The following is a 17,648-nucleotide window of genomic DNA, read 5'->3' as shown; positions in this document are numbered from 1 at the left end:
GACATTAGTATCTGCTGCTACTCCACAAAACTGCATGCCTTTCCAAATGCTGTTTGAGGGTCCTGTTCAAGGACCACAAAACAGTAGACATTAATATAAAAAGTCACTTAAATTACCTTTCCCTTGAGAAAGGGCTGACTTCTTTGTAAGCTCCTTCATGTCTGAACTCTTCATTGCAAGGATTATAAAATCCATCTTCTCTTGGGAAGAAGCTGTAGGAAAATAAAACCTCCAGGGTTTTCCTGAGCTTCCTCAGAAGCTGCGTTTTGCACTGTCAGGCCAGTCCTCCTTCATCTCTTTCCTAGTTTTGTGGTGAATTCTGTTTAAAGATGTGGTTAAGCTGAAATGAATCCAGAAGGCTTAATAATGCTGGTAAATGTTCCAGGACAGTTGCTCAAAGTGAACAGTCTTTTGAGGGTTTGTTTGCCTGGGAATGGAGCAATGTGTTGTGTCATGCAAGGGTAGGTTCCCTTGCCTGCATCGAGGCAGAGCTAACTGCACTGCAAAGCAGAGCCGGAAACTATTAAAATATGTATGTGTGTGTTTGCATATGTATGTATATGCGCATTTGTATTTATATGCAGGCAAAAGAGCCTGCCTGAACTCAGCGTTGATGTTACTGTTGGTGAGTTTGATTGGGAGGGACCTTTGCCAAGAGAAGGGCTGCATGCATTAGTCTTGAGTCTGATAATGAGATCAGGCATCATTTGAAAGGGAACAATATGCGTAAAGCGGGGGCAGTTAGTGGTTATAAATCAAATTCTGTTACAGAGTGAATAAATTTGACTAGTCTGTGGTGTCTTCCAGTCCTCCCGTGTAAGTACAAATTTTCCCAAGAAGTTTAAATTGGCAGAAAACAAAGTTGTCAATTTTTGAAATACTATGGATATGTGCTTTCACAGCTCCCTCTAGCAGTATTCTGAACTTTTTAATAACCAGATGAACATTGGAAATTACAATATTAATACAATATGGCTGTTCTTACAGTTACTGTGCTAAGCTGGAGCAAATGTGAAAATCTGTTTGGACTCTTGAGGGGTGCAATATTGTTTTACTCCCTAATCTAAATCACTCTGAAAAGTAAGTCACATGTTAGCAAGAAACAGAAAAACTGTTCTGAGGAAAGCAGCCAGAGTTTTGAAGCTGTTTTTATTCTATTTAAAACCAGAACAGCTTTCCTTAATGTACAGATGTTATGTATGCAAAAAGGAAAAAAAAGCAACTCCATTAATGATATTTTTACAATGTTGTTTCTGGTGTTTTGGAACGTACTGCTGAAGTTGATGTTAAAAAAAACCCAAAATAATTGGTAACATTTTTGGAAAGGAAGGAAAAAATAATTTTTCAAAGAACCACTTACCATTGCAGATGTTGCAGTGCAGGGTCCCCCTGTGCACTTTGTGGTGGTCCGTCTGTTACTCTGCAGCCTTGAAATGCAAGTATAAAAATATGGGCAGTGCCTGTAAGTATTTGTTAGCGCTGAATCCTGAAGGACTCATGCTTTTTCAAGTATCAGAATCCCCCTTTTAACCCAAATTATTGCTTTTTCTCATAATCCTTTTACATAACAGAAAGGACAGTGTTTGAAACAATTACATCTTTTGTCTTTACCAGCTAGCAAGGTCAAAGTCAGTAAATTTGTTTTCACCTTTTGTATCTCATTTTTTTAATGTCAGGCATAAAGTAACTTAATATTTTCTCACAAAATGTTTCTCACAAGTCTTTAGCCATGACAACTGAAGTACAATGTACTTACTACAGCGAAATGGAAAAACATATGGAAAAATGTGACTACATTAACATCTGCTGTCGTTTCTCCATCTGCTCTCTTTGGCCATGCTTTTGTCCAAACCTGCCAAAAGTAATAGTTTTCCAAGGGTCTTGTGGCGCATCAACCACGTCTTTGACTAAAGTTCACAATTTCTTGTTCGTTTTGATGGCGCGGCAGGATGTCTGTGTCCCTGCGGCTGCACGACTATTTCAAGCAGAAATAGTTTGAAACATCTGGAGGTGGTAGGACAAGCAACAATAGGGTGAGTGCTGTATCTGCAGTTGATTTTGTAATGGCAGGGTCCTACCCTCACTAGGAAAACACCTTCCTTGACACATTGGCCTTCTGACCCATTGAAATGAGTGTCTAAAGGATGTTGAAATCCCTGCCGTTGAGCACAGGATATGATACCTGCCGTGATGCTCAGCCTCCGGACTGCGGTGGGCTGCAGCCCACAGGTGAGGTGCCCGAAGCTCCTGCAGAGCCATCAGCATGTCAGCGCGACACGCTTGATCATCCTGGGGAATGGGCTCACTTGGTCTGACAGTGGGAAAGGAGAGACCCTTTCTTCTGCTTCGCTCAGCAATTTGTTGCTATGACTTTTTTTTTTTTAATTATTAGTTATTATTCTGATGGTGACCATCCTTCTGTATGCATCTAGCAGAATAATGAACTTTTGGACAATTCCAGGCAAATGACTGTAGTTTTGTTTTACAGTGATGAAGAAAGATGGTTTTTCTTGGATTCAGAAAAGGAGAGTGGAGTGAAGCTGCTTCCCATGATGGCCTTGGGAATCAGCTGTGGGGCTGAAGTTGCCGTGCTTCTTGGTTTGGCAGCCTGCAGCTGCCTGTGGGACGGGTGGTCTGAAGAAGTTTCTTTGGCTGTGTGCCAAGGGAGACAGCTGTTTCAAAAGAGGGGATGAAATCAGATTTTTGAGCCCACCGGAGCATGAGGAGTATTTATAATTTCTGCTCTTGTTCTGAAGACCATAGTGTAATGTTTGTAGTTCTGCTGGGGGGAAAGGTTTTGGTTTCAACTAAGAAACAGCCCTCAAATACACAAAGGTTAGAGCAGAAAAAAAAGGATTTAATTCAGGAGCAGCCCTTGCTTGTAGAGAGGCTGTCCTCTGACTCCTCTGGCAATTGGAAGTTATAATTATTGAATAATTAACAAGCATTACAAAATAATATGTCACAGAGCTGTAAGTAATATTGAACAGAAACTTGTTTTAATTATCTTCTCATAGTGCTGTTTAAATTCTTCTTGGTCACAGGACAGGTAAAATAGATGGTCCTGTAAAAACTGACCAGGTGTCTTCAAGGCTTTGATATATGATGCAGATTTTGAAGCTCTTCATCACCTCCCTGAGCTGTGAGCTGGCTCGGAGCCTGGAGCGGCACAGCTCACCCAGCAAAGTGACAAGTGTCTGCACCACCTCTGGGCGCTTGTTGTGTCTGAGATGTGCCTGATCCTGCGTGACTGCCCAGTGATTGCATATGTTCACTTGTGATCAATAATTGTTATGTGTTTTATTATGTGACAGGAGAAAAAAAAATGTTTCTTTATAGTACAGAATTTTGGCACTCAAGGCCAGCATGTCCAGTATTTTGTATTTAGAGGGAGGTCTGTGTGTTTTCTTGTTGCTCAGTGTGTGCATATGCATATTTCTGGTTTGTTTTGCTGTGTCTTTAAGGTACCAGGCTTTGCCAGGGGAAGAACATGAGAATATGTTCTCAGTATGCAAAGACAGCAAATCCCTCCATGCTGGGGAGAAAATCAGTTGTGTCAGATAAACTGAAACTGAGCATTTGCCATTCAGGGCTTGATCGCACATGGTCCATCCATCTGTGTAATATTTATAGGACTTCCTTGATACAAAAATCCTACAACGAGTAACTTTGCCTGAGAAAGGAGCATTTTCTTATTGTCGGGCGGAAATGCTCTGCTCGATGTAGTGAACACCTTTCGCAGATAAGTGCGAGCTCTTACAGTGTGCCTTTTTGGCCTAACCAGGGTGTTCTTGAACTTCCCTCCCCCAGGAGCAGTCCAGCCTAGCGGATCTCCGCAGGCGTGCGGCGGGTGGTGCTGGAGCGGCTCCTCCCCGGGGCTTTGCTGTCCCGCCGGATCCCTCAGCCAGGCAAAGCCTGCATGTCCTTGCTGGCTGCAGAGCGGGTGCACATCAGGCCTCTGACGTTTGTGTCTCTGCTGATTTACATGCACATTAGGTTATCTCTTTGAAAGCAGGTTTGAAATTGGTCTGGTGTTGGCTTTTTGCATATTGCAAAAATTAGCAGTCATACCACCTAATCCTAGCTGTTGGCAGAGGCATCCCTTCCAGGGGTGGTCTGCAACTATGCGAGTTGGTCCCTGATGGCTTTGTAGTGTATTCTAGTCTTACAGTGTGTTACTCCACAGACAATGTGCTGATTTATTGGAGTTTTCCTGTCATCAATATTGCAGCCACAGTCTTTCACCTCCTGCCTTTAGAATTTAGGATAGAGAACTGTACCTGAATGATTACATGAGAATTAGTGACCTAGGTTTTCTATACTGGGCAACCCAAATGCAGATTTATGCTTGAACATACTTAGAGGCAAATATACATAACAGTTACAAGTGAAAAATGTGTGGAGAGAGGCAGTCTGCAGGTATGCAAACTACCTGGGACCTGGCTGAGCAGGTGTGTGTTTTACTTGCAAAGCCTTTGAGAGTCTTAACAGGCTGTCATTAAAATCCATTTGTCATTACAGATGGCCATAAAGTTCTTCCAAATTCTCTGTATTTGTACTAGGTACAGTGAAGGCAGCTGCTGCTGGGTCTGTAGTAGGTGACAGCATCAATTTGTTCCATGGTCTTCTCAGTAGATCACAAAGGCTCTACCTCAGTCTCCTCAGGAACCTGGGCTTTCTCTCCAGAGATAGATGGGACTTCAAATTCAATCAAGCTGATAGTACCTGAGCTCCAGACCCTCAATCAACATAGATATAGTGGCTAATATACTAAAGAGCATGCATTCTGTGTGACAGATTTTAATAAAACACATCAAAGGTGGAGTTTGAAGAATTAAAACCTGTGCATTCAACAAGGAGCAGAATATGGAGCAGAATTCAAACTCTCGTTACATGTAATGGCTCTGAGCTTAAAATGTTATTTTCTGCATTCATGTTACATTATTATTATTTTTAGCATCAATGGCAATCAGTGTGTAATTGACAATGATCTCATGCACGCTCCTGGGTACAGACTGTTCTTTCCCAGTTTGGGAGTATTTGCTTGTTATTGCTGAATTGCAGAGCGCACACACAGAAGAGGCCCCAGAGTCATTAAAACTGTTCTTGCCAGGGCTCTTACTATTGAGTACTTGGCAGTTAACCTCTCCATGTATCTTCTGAGAACCAGATAAACTTAGGACTGAAAATTTCTGTTTCTGGAAATCTTTCTTTTAGGCCTGTGTTCTGTTATAGATATCCACAGTGTCACAATTGAGCTTTGAAATCCAGTGCTACAAAGTGATGAAAAGCCTCCAAAGGTTTCTTTATACAGGCTGTAAACAGAGCCGGCTTTTAAAATGTAGGAATAAATACTTTGACCTGATCCTGCACTTCTCTGTGAGAGTGGAATGGCTTTCATTGGTGTCAGGAGCAGGAGTGGGTCATTACTGAGCTACAGACATGACCTCCCATGGGAAGTGTGCACCATTTTTGCTGTTAGACCCAAAGGGCCATGTCACTGGGGCTGCTGTAGAAGCACATGTAGGATCACACAGAAAGAGTGTTTTGCCAGGAGTGTAGTGGAAGCACAGTTGAAGTACTTGCTCTTGGACAGCATGTATTATGTTTGAGACCTGTAATACTGGGTAGTTTTTATAGGGTAGCCTCCCAAATGAGCTGACTTCGGCTAGAGCCTCTTCTGATCTGTCTCTGTTCTAAAGAGAATTACTCTATTGCAAAGACCAAAATGGTGCTTTCTGTAATAACTTTTTTATGTGTTCTGTGGATGAGATTAAGTCAATACAACAACAAAAAATAGCAGTGTTGGGTGTTGGTTTGAAAATACTGCTTTCATCTTTGACTGTGGATACATACAGGCTATATTAAGCTCTGTGCTTCTAATTTGGTCCTGTTATTTTTTCAGTGTATTTAATGTGACTTGCAAGCACAAAGAGAGATAAGAAGGTGTTACTAACAAATAGCTAGACAAAAGTTGAAAAAGGTGATGTATGAAACAGTGAACCTGCTGATACACATCCCATGGTACTGTCAGAACCAGGAACGCCTGGTTTCAAGATCATCTTTCTCTGGGATGACTTTGTCCTGACTTGAATGTCTTAGACATCCGTGGCAAATGGAAATCTGCAATTAATCCACCACTGTAAAAATTAAATATTGCAGAGCAAGTAAAACCCATCCTGATGTAGCCAGCTGAAAACCACATGTGCTGCTTTTGTTTGTACCCCTGAACTTCACAAATGAACACAGTTTACTGTCAGCAGCTGCTGCTAAGTTCGGAGTGCTGAGCTTCATTTCCCCTGCACTGCAAACGTGTACGTTCTGCTGTCATGATGGATCCTATCTTGAAATCATTACACCGTAAAAATCATGCTCAGCTTTGTTGAAAGTTGTTGTGAGAGAGAAATGCAGATTAGAGGTGGACGGAGATTTCTGGTTTTGTGGCATTCAGTGCATCAACAGGTGTGGGATTGTGTGAAGTTGGAATTTGACTGTCCAACTGTGGTATTTGTTACGCGTCTTTATTTTTCAATGTATATCTATAGCTCTTGGTACAGTTGTTCTACAGACTGTGCTTTATTTTTAGTCCTTGCTCCTCCCAAAGAGATGTCTCTGCAGACGCAGCGTGACCTCGGTGACAGGGAGATTTTGTGGTGTTTGCTGTCCCTGTGGGCAGGGAAGAGTTACAGCCAAGCTTACTTTTCTGTCTGACTTTGAAGCATTTAAATGTCATTTGTCTTTTCAAATTCCAGCATGTAAAATTGAAAAAGCATTTCCCAGAGGAGCAAAAGCACTTGAAGGAGGAAACCAGTTTGAAGAGCTGAACCTTACACCAGTAAATCTGCTGTTTGCTTTGCTTTTTTCTCCTGAAGTTTCATCACAGATTTCTGCTGCTCTCTGCAAGCATACTACATCGGCCGGGTGGGAACAGTCTGCTTAAACACCCAGAGCTGCAGCCTCCACCGGTCCCGGGGGAGCTGCGCAGCTTGACCAGGCCGTGCAGGGGTGGTAATACTGAGCGCGAAGATCCTGACTGAAACATCACAGTTTGAAACACAAATGGGCCCAAAACTCATCCTTTGAGGTTTTTCCAAGCTAGAGAGGTTTGGATGGGGCAGGAGGGCAGAGCATGCGGCAGGGCTGGGCACTCCTCAGGACATGAGAGGATGTGTGCCTGTTGCTCTGCTTCAGGCTAATGTCTCATTTGTGGCTAGTAAGAATTACCACAAAAAACCAACAACGGTGAACATCTCTCTTCCTTTCCCCTTTATCAACATGCCATTTGCTGTACAGATTAGGATTTTTTTTTTTTTTTAAATTTAAAGAGAAAAATCATTCAGCAACAGTCAGACTGTGAGAGGGAATTTTGCCAAGATAGATGAAATATCCTATTGCAGCATCACCTTTAGAGATCTTGGAAAGAGTTTAATGGTGGAGACAGATTTTTATTTTTTTTTTCCCCATCATTGCAGCTAGTTATTTTGGCCCTAAGTTGCAGCATGGTGGAATGCTCTGGTTACAGATAAAAAGTTAAAGCACTTTTTATCTGTAAAACTGTATTAATGATGAAAACTAATGATAGGAATGCTTTGTATTACTGTGGAGTGGTGTCCCTGTAGCGCTCTGCACACTGCTGCTGTTGAAATGCAACAAATAAAATTCTCATTTGCTCTTTCATAGTTTCCTTCATATTTCACTACTTAACCTGTTGACATTTAAGGAGTACTTACAAAGAATAGCTCGGGCTGCGTTTGGGATATAAAATTTATATTAATGTAATCAGTAGCATCTTGGATGCCTCTTGTGTTTAAGTTTCATATAACTGGGGGACAAAAATGTTGAAAGAGACAAGGGAAAACCCTGGGTGACCTGCTGTGTTTATGGATTGCATAATCCACAAGAGATTTACCTCAGCCCTTTTTTGTCTTATTTAGTTATTCTCATTTATCCATCCAGGTACCTGCAACTCTGCATAGCTCTGTGTGTTCCTACCTATATTGGAGGTCTGGTAGAATGTCCTGCTGTCGATCGCGGTGGTTTTGTTCTGATTCTTTGTGGTCAGTGTAATTTAAATTAGGCATATAGCTGTGTATACATATATATGCAGCCATATTTATGTGTGTATATATATATACACACAAGAGTGCAGGGAATCTTGCATTTAATTATTTGATGAGGAAAAAAGGTGAATTCCAGCACCAGCTTAGAGGAAATGTGACAGCACAACAGTTAAAGTTTCTGAGTTATTTCACGTATACAAATCCAAGATCCAAGTGTGTTAAAATAAAGCAAGTCAAAATATACAAGTGTCATAACTAAGATGAGGTTTTGGAGTTGGCTGAACAACAAAGGGAACGTGACAACATCTGAAGTCTCAGAGCAGGAACACCTCAGTGGATATGTTTTGGGTATGATGTTAATAAGCTTTACATTTGTCTTGCTTTATTTGGAGTTTGCTGCTGTGTTTGGAGGGGACTTTTTCTTTGAAGATACATTGGACATATAGGCTAAGTGAAGGGAGCTGGGCTCTGAAAATAATTGTGAGGGTTTTTTTTAGTTTGGTTATTCATGGGAGTGGGGGCTGTCTTGAAACAATTTTTTGATCTTTTTCTCTTTGGTGTCCAAAGAAAAGCAATGAAGATGGTGAAGGGTCTAGAGAACAAGTCTTATGAAGAGCAGCTGAGGCAACTGGGGTTGTTTAGCCTGGAGAAAAGGAGGCTCAGGGGAGACCTTCTCATGCTCTTACAACTACTTGAAAGGCCGTTGTAGCAAGGGTGTCAGTCTCTTTGCCAAAGTAACAACTGATAGAACAAGAGGAAATGACCCCAAGTTGCACCGGAGGAGGTTTAGATTGGATATTAGGAAAAATGTCTTCACCGAAAGGGTTGTCAAGCATTGGAACAGGCTGCCCAGGGAAGTGGTGGAGTGCCATCCCTGGAGGTATTTAAAAGATGTGTAGATGTGTAGATGTATAGATGTGGTGCTTAGGGACATGGTTTAGTGGCGGACTTGGCAGCGCTAGGATAATGGTTGGACTCGATGATCTTAAAAGTCTTTTTCAACCTAAATGATTCTATGATTCTCTAAAAAATGCTATTGAGAAAGACATAAAAAATAATTTGCTTTTATGTGTGCCCTTAAAAATTAGAAAGATTTTTTTTTAAAAAGATATGTTCTCTCCAAACTGGAAATACTTTGTATGAAAAATGTTTGGGTTTTGGTTTCTGTGTTTGTTGTTTCTTTGGTTTTGGGGTTTTTTTAAATCTCTGCATTCCTCTGTGTCTGATAGCTAAATCTGCTTGTGAGCTGGAGCTATTAATGAAGAGAGAATCACTTCAGTCACTCACAGATCCACATCTTCTAATGAATAAACTATTCAAACATTTCTCATTGCTGAGCTGCAGAGGTCAAAGTGATACTGACTCTCTGCATGGCCTTGGATAAGTCATTATCTCCCTCTCTTTCCTCTACAGAACCTGACTGTTAAATAGTTCCTGGCAGAAGAGGTGTGAGAAACAATTAGCTAATGCTGGTAAAATGTTTTGAATACAAAATGTGGTTCATAGGTGTTAAGAGAAGCTCCCATCAGTCATCGTTAGTGGATGCTGTCATTTACCAGCCTCTGATTTTTGTTTCTCTAGTGGAAAGAAAACAGGATAGACTCAAAAATTCTATCAATATTTATACTCCTCTCTTCAGATGTTTTAATAACAACTCCCCATTGATTTCATCTGCTGTTGATCACTTTAGTAAATGGAGATAATTCCTGTTCCACGGGTCTAAAAATTATGTCCCCCGCTAGCCTTGAGGGCTAGTTTCTGTCATCTGATAGCTGCCTCTAGCTATCAGACAGGTTCCCCTCTGATAGTAATATACACATATAAGTGCCTCTCAGTTTTGTTCTAGTCTGTCACATCTTCTCTAGAGCAGATTGCCGTGGTTTTTGTTGTTTCTAGGATCCCTGGGATAGTCTTCCTTTTTCACTGGTGTTGTCAGCTTGCTCTGCTGTTGATGAGCTAGGATGAGTTCCCATGGAATAGGTGGAGGCGGGGGTGAAATCTTGAAACAAAGCATTATTCTGTATCAGACAAATATTTTACATGGTCTATTCCTTTATATGATATATTTTAAATATTGCGATGTTATGGTCTGTGTATTTATCAAAGTGCACCCAGTGTGGAGAAGAGGAACATGGTGGTTAAGAGCTGACATCTGAGCCTGGCTCTGACCCTCCTGGGGAGCCTGAGTGTCTGCAGCTGCTCACCCTCTCACACAGGCCTTGTTGCTGCCGCAGCTTCCCACCTGCAGCAGGGCTGCAATGCACCCTGTGGGAAACACTTTTCCAAAGTTTTATTATGTAGAAACTCAAAAAAACAAAATTAGGAAGAGTTTGGAATGTAGCAAAATTACTTCACTGAAAGTAATACTTTTACTGAAAGAAAAACTTTATAGCTGGGGCTATAAAGTCATGCGATACTTTCTGCAGAGAAATGGGACAGTTCCTGGGATACCAAACTGCAGTCATTAACATAAGGAATGAACGAAAGCAATGAAGGACCTGCTCTCACTCCACTGAAACCTGTGTTGGTTTTGCCATTGATTTTTAATGATGTCAGGGTGAAGTTTCTGGTTAACAATTGCTCACAAACCTGTGTAAAACCTCCCTGCTCCATCTGAGATGGGGGCTGGACTCTGGCTTGGTGATTAAGGGGGTGCAGGGGGTGGTTGTTCTGCGCAGACTTGGGCAGCTCAGAGGTCTCCTTCAGCTCTGGGGATTTTTTGCTGTGTGTTGGATTGTAATTGATTTATGTTTTCATATGTAATGCATGGGTTGTGATTATTTTTAGTAAGATGAGTATAATTTTTCTCCCCATTTATAGGATGGCTATTTTTCCCACCGACCGAAAGAGAAAATGCGAACAGACAGCAATAATGAAAATTCAGTCCCCAAGGACTTTGAAAATATTGATAACAGTAACTTTGCTCCCAGAACTCAGAGGCAAAAACACCAGTCTGAGCTGGTGAAAAAACCCCTTAGCAAGCAAAAGGAGCACTTGAGAAAGAAACTGGAAGAGGAGAAGATGAAGGAGAACTTGCTGCTGGGGAAGAACTCCAATGAGGTGGTGCAATTCAGTGATCACCCTGGAAAAAACAGCAGCAGCAGCAGCAACAACGATTTGAAGGAGATTCACAGGTCTCCCAGACAGCATCATTTAAAAAAAACTGGAAACAGCTCCCCTGAACTGAGATACGACCAACCACCAAAGTGTGAGGTAACGGGCAAAGAGGCAATCTCAGCCATGTCCCGGGCTAAATCTAAGCAGTGTCGGCAGGAGATCGCAGATGTGTATTGTCAGCACAAGCATGGAAAGTTGATGCCGGAGAAGGTGACGCGTTTCTGTACGCTGGAGGGTAAGTTGGTAGATGGTGAAGGAGAAGTAACATGGTATCTCGGGGGAAGGATTCTAAATAATTGAAATGGCCTTCTGATGACAAATTGCCTTTATTGCAGGAATGTAATGAGGGAGAGTTTGAGGATGTTATGCAGGTGTCACAGAATCCTTGGTAGATTCCTATAGAATTTCTTTTCATGTCCACCAGATTCTTTTATTACACTATGTGGTCTAGGTATTCAGCTGCTACTCCTCTTTCTTTTAGTTCTACAGACACAGAGAAGCGTAGTCAAAGTCTTTTTATTCTATACAGGAGTCGTCTGCTTTTTGGAGATCAGGAAACAGCCATGGTAAATTTTGGTGCCTTATGCTAACTAATAAATGAGTGGCATTGCATGTATGGCCATATGGCCATTTTCTGGCACAGTGGAGTCTCAGCTAATAACCAGGACTGCTAAGCATTTTGATAATTCAGATAATTATCAGAAGTAAAATTTAAAAAAAAATTCAAAAAGCATGGGAAAAAAATCTGGTTTTGTGGCTTTCTATTTTTAATGTTCTTCAGCAGCAAAAGTAATTTCCAAAATCACTATTGTAGAGTCAGTTACCTCTGCTAGACTAAGCCAAACTTTGATTTGTTGGTTTCTCCATGCAGTCAGATACATGAGGTATCTCTCAGCTTGCAGTCGGTTTGCATGTGTGAGCTGACCTTTTCGCACTTCTCAAGAAGAGTGCTTCATGTGCCACCATTCATTTAGCTGTCAGCTTTCCATACAGTAAAATGCTTTTTAAATTTTTTTTTTAATACAAGAGCACTGATTAGTTGATCAAAGTAGTTATTGATCAAGGAACAGCATTATCCACAGTAGCACTTGTTTATACAGCAGTCCAAAGTCCCCATCCTGTAATTGTCACTTGAGCCCATGCATGTAAGGATATGCCAATGTCTTTGTCCAAGCTGAAAGTGCAGAGGGACTTTCACAAACAAGAGAATAGGCCTTGCCTTGAGATGGTACAGTAAACATGGTGAGCCATGGGGGTTAGGGGTTGTTTAGTTTCTTTCATTAGGAATATTTAGTTACACCCTCTAACCCCAAATTGCAAAGCAGTGGTGGCAATAAACAGGTTGGTGGTTTCAGTGGTGGGAGGGAGGAGGATCCATGTTGCTATTGCCTAAATTAGGAGGCTAAACTCCCAGTGCAGACAGTGGAAAAAAAGGAGGTGCCCCAGAGGATGTTTCCAAACAAGAGCATCTCTCTGTAATAGGAAGCTTAGGCTTTTAATTTAGATGATGCATATTACTAGGATGAATGGTGTGAGCACCCCATTTCCCACCTCAGTGCATCTGTGACTGTTTTGTTTTGGTTTTTACCATGTCTCTTCTGGTGTTTTTTCTCCCTTTCTTATCATGGTAATATTCAAAATTGTTAAGTTGGGTGGGCAAACACTGAAGATAAAGAATTAATGAAGCAAGCAGAAAACTTGGTGTTCAGTGGGAAGCAGGGAGAGGGACATCAAAGGCATCACAAGTTGAAGGGAAGACAAAAGAGCAGTAAAGAGATAAGAATTGAGCAAAACCAGATATCAGTGACAGGCTGAGTGTCAGTGAGTACCCCCTGGGTGCCCCTGAGATCCCACTGGGGTATCACTGGTGGAATCCACTGTGATAAGCATGTCCTTGGTATCCTCCCCTCCTCTTCTCCTATGACAGGAGAGTCAGCTCTGTGAGACTCTGTGAGAAGGCTGGTGGAAGTCAGCACCTTGCAGACAATGTCCTACACTTTTTGGAATCAAGAACATATCTTAGTAATGTCATCAATACCTTGTGTAAGGTAAATGCATTGCATATACAAATACGTAAGCGATATCCTGAAGAGAGCTGGAAGATGTATTGTGATTAGTGTGGTGCACACTGCAGCTGAGTGCAGTTTTGCACACACCTGTGATTCCATCCCCTGCCTGGTAATCTGTCTCCCAGGAAGGCAAGGTGACTTTCCAGAAGTTCTGAACAACTACCATTCTTAAAACCAGGCTTCTCAAGAAATATTTATTGCTTCTTTTTTAAATACAGAATTTACCTCATATGCTCTGCAATCAGGATAATAGTGTGGTCTTAGAACCAAGAACAGTGCCATCTTGTACACTTAAAGCCTTTTCAGCACACACATGCATTGCACATTGATATAAATGCTTCCTTTGTAATAAGACACGGTAAAAGGTCCAGGAAAACTGGGAGCTACAAACATGACTGGAGGAATGGAGTTGTCCAAATATGGTTTTATTGTAAAATATACATGAATTTAGTAACGACTCATGAGGAATGGGATATATTCCACACACACAAAAAAAAAAGTATAAAAAGACTGTGGCTACAGTTTTTAGGTTTGCAGTGCTAGAGCTTCATTTAGATTTTTATTTTAGGCAGCAATGCTTGTTTAAAAAGAATAATTGGGGGATGTCTTAACTTAACCAGATGGATCCTTGTGGAAAATGTTGACTTTTCTTTGCCTCAAGGTTATTTCCTCCTGGCCATGCTGACAGCTGAAGTTAACCACTTCAACAGTCAGATTTTCTGCTAAGAAAATCTGGATATCCTGTGTTATATACAGGGTTGCTCTAGAAGCAGATCTGGGAGCTTTGCTGTGGGGAAGTGATAAAGCAGCAGCTTGAATGGGACACGAGTTGCTTATGCAGGAGGTGCCAGTGCACAGGCAGATTGGGACATCAGGCCTATGGAGGAGATCCAGCCTTTGAAGTCACTTCTCAAATGTCTCAATATAAGGCTATCAACACAGACATGTAGGTACCCCAACACTGAAGGTGCCCAGTGCCTACCAGAAGGCCTTATATATATAAAACTTGGTAGGTCCGTTAAATTTTACAGCCCTCTTAAAGATACATTGCCTGAGTTTGTGTGTTGTGGTCTCAGATCTCTCCTCCCCACGCAGATCATAAATACTGCTGCTGTTCACTCACAGACTGTCTCCATCCCTCATCAAAGGTATCTTCATCGACTCCAGAGATCCTTTAAAGGAGTTGAACTTGGTTAGGAGATGTTTGTCAGGCACTGGCCGTCAGTTTTTGGGGATATGAGACACCCCATCATTAGGATCACTAGTAGGGAGAGGTCTGGGTCGAGGTCTTGCAACTTTATGCATCAAAAAAGCTATATGCTGTTTGTCAGCAAAAGTCAGACATCTGGGGACTGAGTCTCTGTATTCAGCATGTGAGTGCTATTCCCTTCAGTTTGGTTTGAAAAAAGGTTTCCTGTCTGTTTTCAGCAGAGCTGTGAAGTATAAATATTTATGCATTGGAGCAGCACAGTCGTCCATTATCCCAACATATAAATGTCTTCCTCGTGCTATGGTTTCCATTGAGATGTCATCCAGCATTTAATCCCCTTGGTTCCTGTCTCAGCTGATCAAAACCATGAAGTTGCTAAGTGTAGCTATCAATCATGGACATGACTCTGTCCAGCTGGATTGTCATAAATGTTAAGTGATACATTCACTTGAGTGGTTATCAATGGGAACAGGGTCTTAAAAGCGGTTTCTTTTTTCTTTTAAGTATTTTATTGTTTCCAAAGGCAACAGGCAAAGGAAGTTGAATGTAACTATCTTCAGTGTATAAAGGAAAGCATTGTTAAAACCAGGAGCATCATGTTCGCTACCTGTTTGACATGCAGGTGTTATTTCCATGAGAACAAGAGGTCACAGGCTGCAGATCCTCTAAGGACTTTGCAGTGAGACAACACTGCTGAAGCAGTAAAATGGGACATGGCAACTTTACCAGTTACCTGTCTTGCAGAGCACGTGAGCTGGTCCTGCAAACAGGGCACAAATGCTACAGAGCAGGGGATTGGTGTCAAAGGCTTTCAGTGCAGCCTTGCCCAAATTCATGGCTGAGATCAAGGCAACAGGCAGCTTGCAAGTTACCCTTCACTCGGAAGGGAATGTTTGGAGTTTGCAGAAGCGTGTTTTGAGGGGAAATGCAGTCAGTGAAGGTGAGAGGGGAAAAGTAAGTTCGGCACAGGGTTAGGTGAAGAAAGGGCAAATCCAGTCCAGTGCAGGCTGGGGAGAGGGTACAGGGAGACATCCTTTTGGGGAGTTCATTTCTTCTCAGGAGATGTGATATGGAGATCAGCAACCTGTCAACAATGTGGCAGATTGTTTCCTTGCTGGGGCCATCTCCAGCCTGGTCCTATACAGGCCAGACTAGAGACACTGATTGCCCTGGTGTGTGAGACTTACTTCTGCTCACCAAAGCTGTGGGTGGACTTGGACCAGCTGCCTCCCTTCGTTGTCTGTCATACATGGCCCTCCTCTTGTGCAGAGGTACTGTGAAGAAGCACAAGATTCAGTGCAAGTTCTTGACTCTGAAATAAGCTTCATTCTGTACCTAGGCAAACTCCTCTTTGACAAAGCACAAGTGACCTGATCTGTGGCATGTTCTCCCTTAGCAGAATCCCATATTAGCTTGGGCAAGAGTACAGTTTAGAATGGCCGCTGTGACCTTGACTGCTGAGATTGCTGCCCACATTATTGGGCAGCAATGCAATTACAGTTACACAACTCCACATTCCAATATGCATATTGAAGTTATGACTTCTACTTGTAGTCTTCCTTCTGTGATGAAAAAAGTGCAGCTGCTGACCCACTGGCTGGATTCAGTCCCCGAATTCTCTGGTTTTCACTCCCATGTGGATCATGGTAGCTTGTAGCTCTGAATCCTTTGCCTTACAAATTTGCTGGGTATGCAGCATGGTTCCTCCCTAGTCATTGGCACCAGGTCCATGAGTCATCAAAGGCACAGTGCCAAGTGGTATCAGCATCAATCTTCCTCTGGGCCAGCTTCTCTAGGCTGCCATATCCCCAGGGGAGACTCTGGCCTAATGCTTATCATTCATTACCCAACTGGATTTATGCTTGTCCCAGATCTATGGCCCTAGATAGACCAGAAGTATGCAACAGGTTTTTTTGAAGGGTGTTTTCTAAGATGTACTTCTGCCAAAAGAAAAGTCCCTAAGAAAGCAGAGAGCCTCAAGTGAGCCTGATTTGTTTCCCTTTGGCTCTTCTGTTGTCTTTTCTTAGTTTATAAATCAAACAGGTTTTCTGCTACCTTCATCCCTGTGAGGTAAACCCAACCCATAAATAAAGTAGAAAAATAATCAAGCCACCCTTATTCCACATCATTCATCAGCACTGAAAGAGTTCTTTGCAGATTAGACTGCTTTCTCCCTGGTTGCTTATTGATAATGCTGCTCTGGCACATTGAAGCAAGAGTTTTCAGTTTCTTATAGGCTGCTGAGAAGAAAATGTTCCATTTCATTTTAGAAAACACAGCCTTTTTTTGGTTTTCAAACTGAGAGAAAAGGGCTCTGGAGCCCTGTTTACTGAATAATACACACAGGTAATAGCAATCTGCCTGTCTATGATGTTTTTACCTGACTACTTCAAAGCACTTAACAGAAAGAGATATGATTTGGAGGAAGGGAGAGGATAAGCCACTAAGATGCCAAATACTTTTGGGGTGGAGCATAGCAGTTCTTCAAGGCATGGAAACAAGAGCATCCTCTACATAATTTTAAAAGAATGGGAGCTGTAACTAAGCAAACACAGAATTGCATCCGCTCAATATGCACGTGCATGCGCACAGTGACATAAACGTACAGCTTTGTTTAGCTTTCGCATTTTTGGCAATGCAGTTTTGGACTCAGTGGGTTTGATCTAAAGATTATTGAACCCCAAATTTGTCTTTTTCTCCTGGTTTCAGGATTCCCAGTAGCATTGGAGGCTGCTGCTTTTCTGTACGTTTGATCTGTTAGTGTGACAAAATTACTGTGGTGAGCTATACACAGTTTAAGGAGCATGTAAGAGCCACTGCACGTGCAGCCCAGACAGCATTTTAATTTGCTGCACCACAGATGACTCCGGTTGCAATAAATTTACTGTGAGTAGACTAATTGCAAAATAACCCTAATTGAGTAGTTATCAGTGAACAACATCCTGTGGAACAAAACTGCTTACAATTAATAGCATTTAAGCCATACGCTGGTATTCTGCAGAACACTAAGATGTAATTACACCGTGTACAGAGATTGTATTCTGTTCTAGAAACCATGTTTCCAGTACTTCTTTCATTATAAAGGACAGTTTCAAGATTCAGTACTTGCATTTTAGGCGAAATGAGTTTATGAAATAAGTGGTGTGTCTATTCTGTCTCCTTACATGTGTAAAACAGAACCAACTCTAATAA

General features: G+C 41.8%; 1 protein-coding gene across 1 annotated transcript in view; it reads left to right on the top strand.

Moving 5' to 3' along the window:
• XYLT1 (xylosyltransferase 1) overlaps positions 1-17,648 on the top strand; it is a 204,471-nt gene that overhangs the window by 90,076 nt on the left and 96,747 nt on the right. The window contains exon 2 of the mRNA XM_074885941.1: positions 10,881-11,412. Coding sequence (XP_074742042.1) covers positions 10,881-11,412 — 532 coding nt within the window. The remainder of the gene's footprint in view (positions 1-10,880; positions 11,413-17,648) is intronic.

Source organism: Strix uralensis, chromosome 16 (assembly GCF_047716275.1).
Source record: "Strix uralensis isolate ZFMK-TIS-50842 chromosome 16, bStrUra1, whole genome shotgun sequence".
Lineage (NCBI taxonomy): Eukaryota > Metazoa > Chordata > Aves > Strigiformes > Strigidae > Strix > Strix uralensis.
The sequence above is the reverse complement of the archived record's forward strand: the minus strand, read 5'-3'. Positions and strand labels throughout refer to the sequence as shown.